The 14,888-nt window shown below is 46.2% G+C and overlaps 1 protein-coding gene across 1 annotated transcript; it reads right to left on the bottom strand.

The window, feature by feature from the left end:
* Nucleotides 1–403: 403 nt before the first annotated feature.
* Nucleotides 404–13,141, bottom strand: LOC8039243 (solute carrier family 35 member F2; the record flags this gene model as incomplete). Its single annotated transcript, XM_042292072.1, is given in 6 exon segments — nucleotides 404–4,737; nucleotides 7,581–7,735; nucleotides 8,768–8,823; nucleotides 9,458–9,765; nucleotides 10,039–10,232; nucleotides 13,032–13,141. Coding segments are annotated over 6 exon segments (1,102 nt in total), but the record flags the coding sequence as incomplete, so codon positions are not given.
* Nucleotides 13,142–14,888: the final 1,747 nt, after the last annotated feature.

The following is a 14,888-nucleotide window of genomic DNA, read 5'->3' as shown; positions in this document are numbered from 1 at the left end:
CGATTCAGAATAACAAATTACCTCGCAGCAACTCCGACAACATGTTTAATATTATTTAAAACGACATCAAAGGCCTTAAAACATTTATTTTCGGCCTCCGGTCGATCACGATCTACGGGCCTGCTTACACGAATGCCTTAGTGCGGCAGTAGAATATCGGAATCAAGCCGTGTAGAGTGAATGCGAAGAGCCTCATTTTACTTGCGAATTGTACTCTATTAGGAACGCTTTTTAGGGAACAAAAACTGAACAGATTTATAGCTTAGCTGACAGTCGAACACACTTTTCACCTGCTACTTTCTGTCGGTTTTTGGTTGTATAATTTTAGACGAAAGCACCCGACAGGTGAGTGAGACTTCAGGGTACACGAGGCTACAATTCGCGAAGAATAAGCGGAATTCAGGTTATAAATGATTTATTATTGTAAAAGAGCTCATCCATGGTTTCAGAACAGCACTCTGTAAGTAGAAAAGTGCGTTCACAACAAGTGTTCGGCTGTACAATTCGGTGTAGAATTTCATGAGCACGTCTTATCAATGCACAGGTTCCGGTACACTGCTAGCACGCACACGCGCTTTTTTGGAATTTGTTAGAAAGGGTAAGAATACGGGCATCATTTTTTTTTTACCTCTTAGCCTAAATGAGCCCGACCCACCACCGTATTCGTTTTTATGACGGTTTTTGTTCGCGCTAACAGTGTCGCGCTCTGTACGCACGCAACCATTAAGCTGCCGGCTCTAGCAAAGCGTACAAACGAATGACAATGTCGCAAGTTTGCCCAATAGGTTGGATTAATACGCGCACGGAATATGCGAGTTAACACACCTTAAATTTATCTCTGTGGGTTGAAAAATGATGCAGAGACAACTACGAATAATTAAAAAAAGACACATCCAAGGCCACGCCGTCAGTGTTATTTAGGACGCCACCTGAGCTTCTTCCCTAACTAATGATTCCCAAGGTAATGGAAATCATTAGAAAACCAATATAAAAATAAACGGAGAGTATATTTTTTTTACATTTGGAATTTAATCTGGTTAATGTCCCAAACAAAATGCCAAATATAAACAGAATAAAACCCAATTAAAAACGAAATTAGCAATTTTGTCACACATCAGAGATTTGATCCGCACAAAAATGACACAGCTACATTCAACTACTTCAACGAATACGCTATGCAGCAGCTTTACAACAAAACTGCCTAAGAAAACATCGGGTTCAAAAGCAAAATAAAAAGAAACCTGTGAAACAAGCGCAGCAAACTATAAAATATTGAAAAATAGCTTTAAAATTTACTTTCTTTTGACTTATCTACTTTTGTAAAATTTTTCCGCTCAAAAAAAAAAAAAAAAAGGACATAGCTTGCAACAGATGTAACGTTCTTTGAAGCCCAAAATCGACTAATTAAGAATGCACCTTAAGCTACGTTTTTTTTTTTTTAACTTGCAGCATCTTCCAATGAAGTTAAATAAAACTCCAAGCATTGCCCTAAAAAAGAAAATCTGAATTTGTCCCTCCATAAAGTTTCTGTACATAAAAAAAAAAAAGAAGTTCCAGATAAGGCACGAACCTTAGCTGTGCATTGCTCCAATTCTGAGCAGCTCACATTTTGTCGTCCACAGCCGGCAAGCTCGCTCGTAATAATTCATACAGCGTTTCATATCATTTTGAAGCTCCTTTGTCCTTCGTGATGCAGAAAGGCTGTTACGAAATTAGCCAAACGGCCCCTAAATGAAGAGGTTACCGGACAAAAGCTCACCGGACAAAAGCTCACCGGACAGAAGCTCACCGGACAAAAGCTCACCCGTTTTTTCACAAACCCGGACAAAAGCTCACCTCATTTTTTCTCGCTACTCGGGCTAAACACGGGCTGAAATAAAATGCGGACACGATGGATATTGGACCATTTTTTGGTGAACTTGTACCCCATCCCGCGCAAGGGTTTACTACGGTTGCTCGAATGCCATTTCGTCGAAACATGTTTTAGAGAACGGGCACGTTTCATTGAAGCACGGTTCAGAGAAAGAAGAGCCACAGTTTAGATATATGCCGTTAATCGAAATGGGGACGCCATTTAAAAAAAGGCTTTTCTACTTCGCGCGTGTATCACTGTTGCGCGTGTTAACCCAAACCCCTGCTGCAGTCTGCGGCGGCTCATTACAAAAATGTTAACTCACCTGACTTATCCGTACACGCCGCTTCGCAGTTGCCGAATTCGCTAAAAGGAGGCTCATCGCCTTTTTCTCTAAACTTGGGTTCTCTATAAGACCAACTTGAAATGTTTTCCTGGTGAGCTTTTGTCCGGGTCTGTTAGAAAATGGGTGAGCTTTTGTACGGTGAGCTTTTGTCCGGTGAGCTTCTGCCCGATGAGCTTTTGTCCGGTGAGCTTTTATCCGGGATTCAAATGGAGACTGGGAGATGCAAGATAGTTACTTGTTCGACTGAAATAATGACGTTATGTGACGGAAACTGGCTCAGATGGCAGAGAGATCGTTCACATTTTCTCGAAATTTCTCATTTCAGGGTCTAGACACGATAGAACGAATCACTTTTTAGATGCCCCACTTACGTTGGAGCGTTAAGAAAATCCGATACTTTGAACTGGCAGTACAACATACATTTCTACTTCAGATAACCTTCTATTGATTGCACGAGAGTGCCCGATAAGGTGACCCCAATTTGAACTCCCCATTAAATTGAACAACTACTTCAATAACAACTATGTAGCTAACCAATTCCGGCAGCTTTAGCTTCCACGAAACAAATTCGTAGAAGTTAATGCTGTATGGACATGATAGGTGAATTTTCACATTCGTCAGGGACCGCAACTGGCAACGCCTGTCCTGCTTATTAATCCATAATAATATTCCTTAATCTGCAGTTTATAAAATATAAATCTTTGCCAATGATCGATTTCTGCTTACAATGTTAAATCTTGTCATGAAGAGGATATGCACTGACACGATTTAGACTTGATTATATTGTGATACATGCAAATATGCCTCAATTATCAGAAAGACATTTGTTAGCAAACTACTAAACATACTTCAAGACTCTGAAGTCAGTGATTAATCACATTCTGATTAAATACGCTTATTTAAATTACGCCTGTCTTGCATCTAAAATTCTTCCAGAGACCCCCAAACATATACTTTTATTCCCTACAACTCCTTGGTGCATGTATGTTTGATTAGTCGACTATCTAACTTCATTATTCTCATTTACTCAGCTTAAAACACTCCGATCCGTTAATTTCCTGAACGTGTCATTATCATCTATCCCGGTTTAAGTCATGTGCGAAGCCATCTCGAAGTCATCAAGACAAGACACTTCAGTCCACTTTAAATGCACTTAAATACATGACTGTTTTACTGACCCATTTGCTGAAATGTGTTTCAATTGAAGAAAAAAAAACACATTTTAGCCTCGGCCATTTATCCAGTTATTTAACGGGTTCTTCGCAATTAACATAGTGTGTATGCAATTTTTATCTTATTTTGTGTTGCAACCTAAGAAAGGAATGGGTATAAGTCTAGTTATCTTTCCACGACTGCTATGTAGTTTCAAAATTAAAGCTGTAATCACGGTATCATTGCTTGTAGTGGGACTGCTTGTAATACCCATAACCGATGTTTTACAAGTTAAATAGTTTTTGTTTTAAGCTAGCCTTTAAAATTGGGTAATCGAGTTTCATTTCGCATTACTACTTGTCTCCCCGCTACGGTCCCCACGTTAAGTTCAACGGCATCAGAAATAAACGGCATTCATCACTAATTCATTTTGTGACTATTAGGTTCCCTCGTCAGAATAAAAAAAAATCATGGTACATACAAATCAGTCGCAAAGAAAACTAACACATCTCAACAACTAAAATATTGGCTATACCAAATAAAGCACAAAGTGATCAAAAAGTATGTGCAGTGAGATTTTGAATCCACAGGTACAGTTTTTTGTTTCCTTTTTGTTCATTCCGTTTGGGAAACTATCGTCCGTTGCAATTCAAGAAGGCAGGGCGAGGGAAAGGAAGGCCGGTGAGGAGGAAGCAGACGAAACGCTAAAGAGAAAAGGAGGTTTTCCCCTCTCCTCTTCAGCGATCCGTCTGCATCCTCCTACCCGGCCTTTCTTTCTCTCGCCATACCTTCTTGAGTTGCAGCGGACTATAAACATATACAAAAGACAGCATACACAACAAGTATTTCAGACTCTGACTGTCCACAAAACCAAACTGAACTGTTCTGGACACCTCTTAACATGCAGTACATTGTTCCAATCGTCTCCAAAGGGACACCTAAATTGCTCTACTTTTCGGCCAAACCGGGCCTCAAACAGGCACCTCCCAAAAACATGAAAACATGCAACGACCGGTGGTCAACGTGCTGGCGAGGTGGCAGTGTCGACGCGGTTGAATAGTCCTTGAGCAAAGGTCACAGACACGGGACGGCGCTGCCCCGCGCTGCATCAGGAGGCGCAGACAGGCGCTCCGTTAGGCTTAGGACTTGACTCCGTGCCGAACGTGTGGACGCTGACCGCGTGGGAAACCGACAGCAGGGGGCCCGTGCCATCGGATGCCATCACGGGCAGCGGCCCGTACTGCGAGCCGTTCACGGTGCCCGTGGTGAACGATAGCGCCGGGTCCGAGTCCTGGGAGCGCCGCAGTCCTAGCGGGGTGGGCTTGGCAGAGTAGAGCGCCACGCCGGCGATGACCAGGCCGAAAGACACCAAATAGAGCCAGTGAAACTGCGGGAGAATGTATGACCGTAGTCGGTGTAAGGGCGAGTGAACGTTCTAGCAATGGTCTTCGGTTCTCCGACCAGGACTAATGCTGTGAGCAGTTTCCCTAACTTCCCTGTGACACGGGAAAGTCCATCGAATGATGTATGAGCGATCGGGCAATCAGCGGAGCCACTCCTAGCGCACGCTGGCGCTTGTGACGCCCGTTGTCAGGATTGCAAGCTGATTCGTCGGTCACGGACATATAACTGATGGAAATTACAATACCTTTTCTGTGTCACAGGGTTCTCAGATGGGTACGTCTTCTTTCAACGCAAGTAAGAACCCAGGCTCAGGAGCTGCCTTCCATGTTAGCGCTATGGCGTGAAACACAAATTGCGGTTCGTCTTGACGTGGAAACGGTGTGTGAGAGTGAGCAAACATATAACGCGGTCAGTATCTCTAAAGTTCGTATTAATTAACACCTTTCAAGAGCTGGTAAGGCAGTAAATGTCCAGAATGGGAAGAAAGCCAACATAACCTATGATTACGAACATGCATGAGCTAATCTGCCTGGTAAGAATAAGCCCGGAAAGTAACCTTCGCAGGAATGTTAAAATACAAGAACGTATTAATTTATTTTTTTGATTTATTTTTACATAGTCTGAGGAAGAAAATAACGACGAGCAGAAGTCGACGAGCCAGTGACCAAGGCAGGGAATTTGAATAGGCAACCTCCGGAACACCCTCAACACAGTCATTCATCGTGCATTGTAAAACAACATTAAACTATCTTACAAAAAATTGGGTTGTGTGTATGTCTATACAGCCTAGAACTTCGTCTGCCTCAACGGGCGACGAGTCTCCCAGCTGTAGATGAAAAATTTAGTGAGTGCAGTACAACCATTAGCCTGGGGTCTTTATAACGTGCATCACGCAGTAGTGATACACGACCGCACGCCGGTACGACGCTCATCCAGATCGAAACGGGCAGGGGTGGGGATAAACTATCTTACAAGTGGTAGAGGTCAGTGCGTTTCCTACTTCTGCACTCCTTCCTATCCCCAATTCTGCTCTGTAAGGGGTATTTACATTGCAAAAGGGAGAAATCCCGGGGATTTCTTCCCGGCAAGCCCGCATCACGAGACGAAAACTCGAGGCTTTTGCACATGGCAAAGCCTGACGTTTTCGTCGCGGGATGCGCGTGCCGTGAAGAAATCCCAAGGATTTCTCCCTCGTGTGAATACCCCTGTAACTTCGCAGTATGCGCACAACTACCACCACCATGGCGGACTCGGAAGCCAGCACATCTCAAATGCGCCCCCCCCCCTCCCCCCCCCCCCCCCCGACAACAATGTCAAACACTAGCAGTGGGACCCTCAAATTTTCAACGGCACTTCCGATGTCCACGATTGGCTGAAGCAATACAATCGCGTCAGCACCCAAACCCACTGGGACGACCCCCTGAAGTTGACGAAAGTAGTGTTTTTTTTTTTATTTTTTTAGTTTTTTTTTATAAAAGACACAGCGCTGCAGTGGTTCGACAGCCATGAGGACGACATAAACTGATGGTTTCACAACCGCTTTTTTGGAAGCATTCCGCAAACTTGGGAGCTACAAACAAGAGTCCAAAGACAAGCTTTCCTGCCGCTACCAAACACCCTCCGAGTCACGCACGAGCTATATCGAAGATGTCCTTAGTCTCTGTCGACGCGTCGATGACCAGATGGCTGAGAGCGGCAAGATCCGAGACTTTTGTAAGGGATTGTCTCAGGAACTCTTTTCAATTGCAGCCCCGAAATCCCCCACCACCGTAGAGCAACTAATATCAGAATGGAAAACGTGCGAAAAAAATGCAGAGCTCCCATATCGCAAAGGCCCCTTTTGAACGCGTCCCCGAGGTTTCCTTCAACACGGTCGGCACCACGATTTTTCCAGAAGTGATCCGCACCATCATCCGCGGGGAGCTACGAGGAAACTTCAGCCCACTACACGTGCACCACTAACGACACCTCCGGACAAGTTTTTGAGACGAAGACCACCCAAAAAGTGTTACAAAACAAACTGCGTGCCGCTATCCAGCCTTCCAGTTCTCCGTGCTCGTGCACACCTACACCGCTCATGTCCCAGGCGTGTCGGCCTCTCTGCTCTATACAGCCGGTACAGCATCGCACCCCGGACTTCCACTACACTGTCAGGATGATGCTGTCGGCAGCATAGAGGATCGGAGAGGTCCATGAGAGAAAATATAACGGTTTATGGAGGCCGAGCCGGGCCGTGGGGTTTGGCGCGAGATGGTCGTGCGCGCCACTGCCCCGCGTCGTCTTCGTCTTCCTAACAATATCTAGAAACTAAGCGATTACTCATAACAGTATAGAAAAACGTTAATTATAGCAAGTGGACACCAGCAGAACGACCAGTAAAATCGCTTAATTATTCTGGAGCTACCCAAATTAGTTTCATAGTGAAGTGGTATTAACAAACTTAAAATCTCCTTATAAGAATTCGGCTAATCCAAACAATCATATAATCTGTCGTCATTTCAGGACACCATCTCTGGAAGCGGACAATTTGTTAGTACGCAATGACATAATGCGGAGGGCAAGTTCGTCTGCTTCTTTTGCGGGGGTTGTGGTGACGTCAGAAAGATGCCGAGCTCTGATTGGCTCTGAATGAAGAATAGTGGGTAGCCATCAAGGCAGCTTGCTTTGAGGTCTACCCACTATCCTTCAATCAGAACCAATCAGAGCTCGGCGTCTTTCTGACGTCACCGCAACTAGTGCGCAAGAAGCAGACGATTTGCTCTCTGCATTACTTCGCAATACGCTACTGCCTCACACATTTGCACGCAATAGCTCGGAAGGACGTACCTTGTAGTGGAAGACGTAGACGCCTATGAGGAGCGAATAGAAGTCAGCGGATAGGATTGAGAGGTTCGCGGCTGTGGCGCTGGATAGCCGCATCACCACGGGCATCAGCAGGTACAGGAGGAACAAGCTTAGCGAGAAGCCCAGCAGCAGGGACACTGCGATCACAACGGACAAGTCTCGGCTTCCACACCAGCCGTTGCAATACCTGCCTTTGCTTGCTCTATAAACTATTGGCGATGAGGTATACAGTTATGTCTCGTTAACACGGACCTCGTTAGTGTAGATATCCCACTATGCTATAGCCGAAAGGTTCGGGGACGGGTAAATACACGCGGTGGACGACTGACAACAGGAATAATTTTTGGTGGAGACAGTGCATATTAAGAAATGACTGTATGCTACATCAACCGTAATATGCTTAGGAACGCACTGACAATGGGATACTTCAGTTTACTCATCCTGGGACTGAATGTTTGGTACCTCCAAGTCTCGGCAGCGCAGACGTATAATAACGCTTTTCTGGATTTTTAGACTGCCTGCGGTAAATGGTGACTTTACGGTTTTGATTCGTTATTAAAAAAAAAGCGCGAAAAACACAAATAGAGATCAGATGAACACATCATTCAGATGTGATATGGTTGTTTACAGATCCCTGATTGCATGCCTTAAGCTGTTTTGTATATAATGTGGTCTACCAACAAGCCAGCCAAATCACCAACGCTGACTTTTAATCCACTATATCGGTTATGATCATTTGAGTTTCGGAGGCAATTGCACGCTTAACTAACATTAATAAAGATTTAGTTCCTTAGAAGTAACCTAAATAAAGCTTAAAAGATGATTATTATGCTTCTTAGGCTTAACAAATGCTACTTAAGCACTGCTTAGAAAACGGCAGACCTAAAGCATAAGAAAACTATTTTGATTCATATTTCTGTCCGTTTGTATTAGAATCAATACATTATCATATTTTAAGGTCCACATAAGTATTGCAACAAATTACGGTCAAGTTTGCCTATACTGTACTAAGCTGGTTGAAAACAATTTTGTTTTGTTTTTTGCAAGGTTGCTTGGCAATTTACAAGCAGCGACAATTTTTTTTTTTTTTTAATACAGTCGCTTTTGAAGTTTTGAGAGACGTTGGCATTGGTCATTTGCAACGGCTAGAAATACAAACAATGGCTCACCTTCCTGCCAGTTGTCCCAGTGGATTTCACCCACCTGTTCTTTCTCGAGCAGCGCTCTAAACGAGATAAAGTGAAAAAATGAGTACTAAGCGACGTATCACCGATACTGAGGTGGAGGATACTCATAACATGGCCCCCGAGCGGAGAATATAACATCGCGTGCCGGCATGCATCACGCGAAACCAAATGACACCCTGACACCGATTTCCCCGCTAAGCTTAGCGTCAAAATTGCCATCACCAGACATTACATGACGTCAGCTCGTGTCACGATAATTGTCCCGCTACATTTAGCGACAAACTTTACTTCACGGTGTCAAGTACTGGTGTTTCGTGTTAGAATTTCGTCACGAAACATAACATTCTCCGCTAAATTTAGCGGTGAAATTGTCCTATTGACCGTGACGTCACACGACATTGTCACCTCATGCGGTGAGACCAACACGAGCAAGAAAAGTTCGTGGAGGGTTCCCATATAAAACTATCGCTTCGAAAGGCCGTGAACTGTGAACAAACCGTTCAGATATGGGGTTTCTAGCTTTGCCTCGTCCGATAGCGTAGTGCGCGATCACCCTGGGTTGACGTTGTTCGATTTAAGAGAACTTCGATCTAGGTACTTCCGTGTAGGCGGGCACCACTGCACTCGCCCAAGCCCTACTTGCGCACTCAGAGGGAAGGCCGTCCCACTCACAGCTGGATGCCGTTGATGACGCTCCCGAAGAGCCCCAGGGCTCCGAGGAACTCTACGGCACCGAAGAGCTTGACCGAGGCCTCCTGGGCCGTGTTGGAGACGCCGTACAGGGCGGCCCCGGCCAGGCACAACATGTCGCCCAGCAGGCGGTTGGACGCGTCGGCGGCCTCGTGGGCGTCCGCCCACACCAGGCAGCCGACGCCCAGCAGGGACACGCTGACGCCGAGCACGTGCACCAGCTGGTAGCGCACCTTGAGCGCCAGCCAGGACAGCGCCAGCACCACGGGAATGCTGAAGCAGTCCAGCAGCTGCGAGGCACCGGAAGCGGGATATTGAAGCGGGTTAACCTAAGCCTGGCCTCCCTTCTTCTTTCCCCCCCGTAAACCAGGGGAAGCGCAACAAACCAACCACGTGACCTAATGCCCAGTTCAGTTTAGCGGGTCGTTAGCCCTCTAAGTCCAGTAGATGACGGCACGGTATGACTACCGCGGTGATGAAGGCCATGCAAATTCTAATTTCAATGCCATTAAAATGAATTCCAGCATTAAAAAGTCGCAGGACGGTGGTAGGAAGCAACAGACCTGTATGCTGGTGAGGGTGGTGTACTGATAGGCCTTGACGAGCAGGTAGTTGGCCTCCACGTCGACCAGGGCCACCATGAAGTAGCGCAGGCCCCGGGCCCGGAGCACGGGGATGAGCCCGGCGTCTCCGCCCCGGCACGCCAGCCACGTCGTGAACACGGCGCACAGGAGAACGTAGTTCACGAAGCTCTGCGCTGGACCGGGACAGAGAAAACAAAAAAACTTACGTATATATTCGGTGTCCACGTATAGATGTGACCACACCACCGATGGTCGCAACGTACTGTTTACCCCATGAAAAGCTAAGACTTGGTATAATTTTTAACTATAAAAGTTTTCGTACGTCTACTTTTCTAGAAAGAAGTCAGAAAGTCAATCAGTGCCATTTAAGAAAAGAGCTTTCTGAATGACGAGGATGAAAAGATGCACCGACGTCAAAATGCACTCAGGAATGTGAGTCATAAGAACGCCGTCTTTATGCGTTGAACTAACTGTAAGCTTTAGACTCCAGTCACTTGTGACAAACGAAACGGAAAAGTGTGAGGTCGTTGTCGATGCGAAAAATAGAAGCTGTCAGTTCTTTCATTTTATTTTCTTTTTCAAATTTAATGACATTGTCGGGTCAGATGCATGCGGTTGCATTTGAAAATTCCTTCACTTATGTAGAAAGCGTCGTAGCATGCGGATTACGACACACCATTAAGTTTGTGTTAAACCGAAACTAAGATGTCGCAGGATGGGCTACCCAAAATAAACATACGAGATATCTACGAGTGAGCATGTTTCGCACTTTGGCAAACTCGCAGACAGCTAGAACAAAAAAAAAAGTTTATACTTTTGTTAGTACCTGACGAAATCGTCATACGTAGAACACATTTTTGGATCGGCTAATCTTGATAGAATAGATCATATAGTCAGACTTATACTATGACTTCCAGCGAGATCGCCATTGGTCTTCGATTCGGTCACGTGTCAGTTACGCCAGCCAATGGGAGTAAGGTGGCGCTTTCGAGAGAGCTATGCTATTGCGGTGACACTACTGCAATGGACGCCAAAATTTTACATGGAGTGACATGACATTCTGCTGAATTTGGCAGGTTGTGTGTCGCCACCTGACGTTTTTAACAGATTTTTTTTTTCTGGTTGGGGGGGGGGGGGGGGAGGAAGTTGAACGTACCGAGCAATCGGTGCGTATAAGGAATGGTGGTAGACGCTTATTTATTTATAATAGTGAATGCAAACGTTCGCATGCAGATTCTGGTTATTGTGATATCAATTCATACACTATTTACATATTATTATATAAAAAAAGTGTTGGATGACGAGCCGAAGAGAGGCGTCTGTAATGCACAAAACCATGACAATGAGAAAGGTGAAAACGAGGTTTTTGAACCAAATGTATCAAACTAAAATGAACAACAAAAAAAGAACCTGTTATAAAGTTATATTAAAATAAGGAGTTGCAACGAAGAAGTATTTTGTTGTCACTCAAAAAGTGTACCTCATATATCGCTCAAGCATTTGCAATGTGTTAAGTCACAAGGTATCGGTCGTAACGTCTTGTATGGTTAGCGTCTTGAGTGAAAACCTTGGCTCACTTTAGTTCGTTGAATTATCTGTCTCATTTATAATTTTAGCGATAAAACAATAGAGGGGATCGATCATTGAGACGTGTAGTTTCAATGTAATTCTTAGCCAATTCAGCGAAAGCAAAAAAAGCAAACCCTGGGCAATTGCAGTACCCACTAGTTCCAGTCAAACCATTTTGTACACTGGAGCAGCACTATTTCGGAAGTGAGTAACAATATGATCCCGTATAAAGGGGCTAGGACGCGAAAATTAAGCGGATAAATTTTTCTTAAAATGGGATTGTCATAGGCTACTTAGTATATACACCAAGTGTCACGAGTTTTAGAGCTATAGTAATTGCAATAATCAATTTACAAATTTCAATCATTTTTATTTCGCGACCAGGCAACACTGCCCAAGTTAGTCACGCTATGGTGCCTAAGAACCAGGTGATAATGAACTCTCTCCTATTCTAGGCCCCAGATCGCCCAAGTTCGCCTCGGCGCGGTAGGATCAAAACCGCTCGCGTAACTCGGCATCCCCAAAGCTATTCTCGCTCTCGCCCCCTGACCTTTGACCTTCTACCGTGCATGCTCCTGCGAGATTGTCCCGGACGACGGCGACCACAGCGAGTTCGTCCCAACGAGCTTGTTCGTCCCTGACTCGCCGTCGCTGGAGCTGGCCGCCAGCGGGTCGCGGTCAAAATGACATGCTTCCAACATCTCTGGATAGCAATCACTCTCATTGCTGCTGCGATCAATATCGTACACTTTGACAAGGCAAGCGATGCCGTAGACATAATCGCCACGGACCGTACGCTCGAAACGCGGAAGGTAAACGAAAAAGCTGAAGCTCGAGACGCCGAGAGAGCCAAGTCTGTGAGTGCGTGCAAGGGGACGCCGCGCGCTTGGCTGGTGACGTCACCAGCCCTCCAGCCACGGCGAACTTTTCGAATGGGGCGGATCCGAGGGTCCCGTAGATAAATCGACTTATCCGCGAAACTATAGCGCCATTTTCGAAACAAATTTACCAGGATTATAAAAACATACAATGGACTCTAGCAGTATAGTTATCTCATATTTTGTTTTTGGCGTGCCCTGACCCCTTCAACTTGTGAAACTTAACCCTGCCATTTTAAAAAAGGCTCCATCTTTCAGTAGAGCTGGTGACTTAACACGGAGAGTGGTAAAGAATCCCGTGTGAGGCGCAAATCGAAGGAAAGACAAATGGTTAAGAAACACAAAAGAGAGACGAGTCAATATTTACTTGCTCGCACCTTAAACCGTTGCAGTAGCGAGCAAGCCTTTCCGCCCAAATAGCAAAGACAGCTCTTGAGTCAGGTTTCTCTGGCTACCACCCTTATGTGGGCACTACACCCGCCGGCTGGCTTAATACGCGGTACTCTCTTAACGACGGCGTCTCACCCGTGGGTATCTCCAGGCCGTGCTGTGACTGGAGCAGCTGGCTGGTCACGCCCGTGGCACACAGAAGCCCCGACAGCACCTGGCCCAACAACAAGGCCTTCCATAGCTCCCTGCGTGTGAGAGACAGCACGGGTCACCAACGCCATCCCCTGCACTTACCTCCAGGCTGCCTTACAACGTCGTCCTAAGTGGGAGTTTACGAAGAATGCTTTAAATTTAATAACGCAGTGTCATCCCCGGCTCACCACTGTTCTTTGAAGGCAATGATCGACGTAGCACTAGTCAGTTCGAAACGCTAACGCGCACACCCTAGTCCTATGGGCTCAATCGTGATCTCGAATTGCCCTTCAAAGAGGCACAGTGCTTCACAGGCGTCACAACGGGATCTGGGAAGCATTACTGAGAAGATGCGCAGCTAGAAGTTAATCTGTTAGGAAAGTGAAAAAACAATGCGACAGCCAAACCGTAACTATACGCTGCCTAGAAACTTTCTTCGAATGGCCTGTTTCGCGCATGCATTTCACATTCGGCCCATGCATCGAATTTGGTCTCAAAGTGGCAACAAATGACGTCACAAAATCTGGAGTGTAACACTGTCCGATTGTCGCGATCCTGGTGGTTAGGCGTAGAAGTTCTGGGAAAAAAAGCCACGAGAGAATGCCAGTGCCGCCGTCGTTGCTGCCTTCTAACCCCTTGTTGCCGAAGCTTTCGTGGGCTGTCAAACAGAACAGAAACCTGAGGCAGAACAGGCGCCAGCCGCATTTACCACCGCTGCTCTGACACCGCCAGAATGGAGGCCGGCCACGTAACCCTTCTATGACGTCATCAGGCGGAAACGCACCAATCGGGGACACGTTCCAGGCACCTTAGCGGAGCTAGACAGCGGTTGTGCCCAACAAAATTACGATTTTGTGTCTTTCTGCATTGTTTCTGATGAAAGGAACGCGCCCCACGTCTTGCAAAGGGGACGCGTGACGTCGGGCACAGCCAAGGAGGTTATAAATACTAGGAGGGGACACGTTGCAATATGTCTGAAGCCTAGCCATAGAAAGTTTAAACGAAGTTGCGGCCAACGTGACCGTAGATCTCTCTGGCAATCGGTGCGCGTGACATGTCAAGTGTGAGATGGATGGTTGATTGTAGAAGGATTCCTTGCAGGGTTGCGCGCGCTCCGTCCAATAGATTTTAACAGATCGAAGGCTAGACTTGATGCAAGCAAGCAACCAAGTGGTTGAGGCGGATCACGAGCAGACGACACACCGCTGCTGGTACACGGGACGACAAGGGCAATCGCCGCAATCGCAACGGAGAAAAAGAAAGCCTGGCGTCGGCGGGACGCTAATTTCCTCCGGCTACGGGGTGGGCGCTTGTAGCATGGTCGGCACCCGCAATCGAACTGGCTTTTCTTCAGCGGGGGTTAACTTTCACCGGTTAGCCCTAGGCGTATTAAACACACATAGTTTTACGATAACAGGAATCGATCAAGAATTCTCTCAGATTTCCGACGGTCGCCGAACTGCGGAAGCGATGGTTTGGGCCGTTTGTCGCGGCGGTGTCTGGACCCCATCGAAGTGGAGCGTGGTGTGCTCCGTGCACTTTCAATAGTGAATAAAACATCTCCCAACCTCGAGTCAAGCTGACCTGGTTCAATTTGTCACGACAGCAATTAAACGTCCGAGTGGACGACCTGCATAGCGGCCGCAAAGAAAAGGAAAAGCCAAACGTATTGTAGCGTGATATAACATGAGAGCGTTGAGAGCGCAGCTATAAAATTTGCAGGCGGGCGCGGAAGCGCCCAAGTATTGGTCCAACCTGTCGGGTCGACATATTTACGCAATCCTGTGTGTATATAATTTG

The sequence above is a fragment of the Ixodes scapularis genome, unplaced genomic scaffold (genome assembly GCF_016920785.2).
Source record: "Ixodes scapularis isolate PalLabHiFi unplaced genomic scaffold, ASM1692078v2 PGA_scaffold2__306_contigs__length_199485367, whole genome shotgun sequence".
NCBI lineage: Eukaryota > Metazoa > Arthropoda > Arachnida > Ixodida > Ixodidae > Ixodes > Ixodes scapularis.
This window is presented reverse-complemented; position numbering and strand designations above follow the sequence as displayed.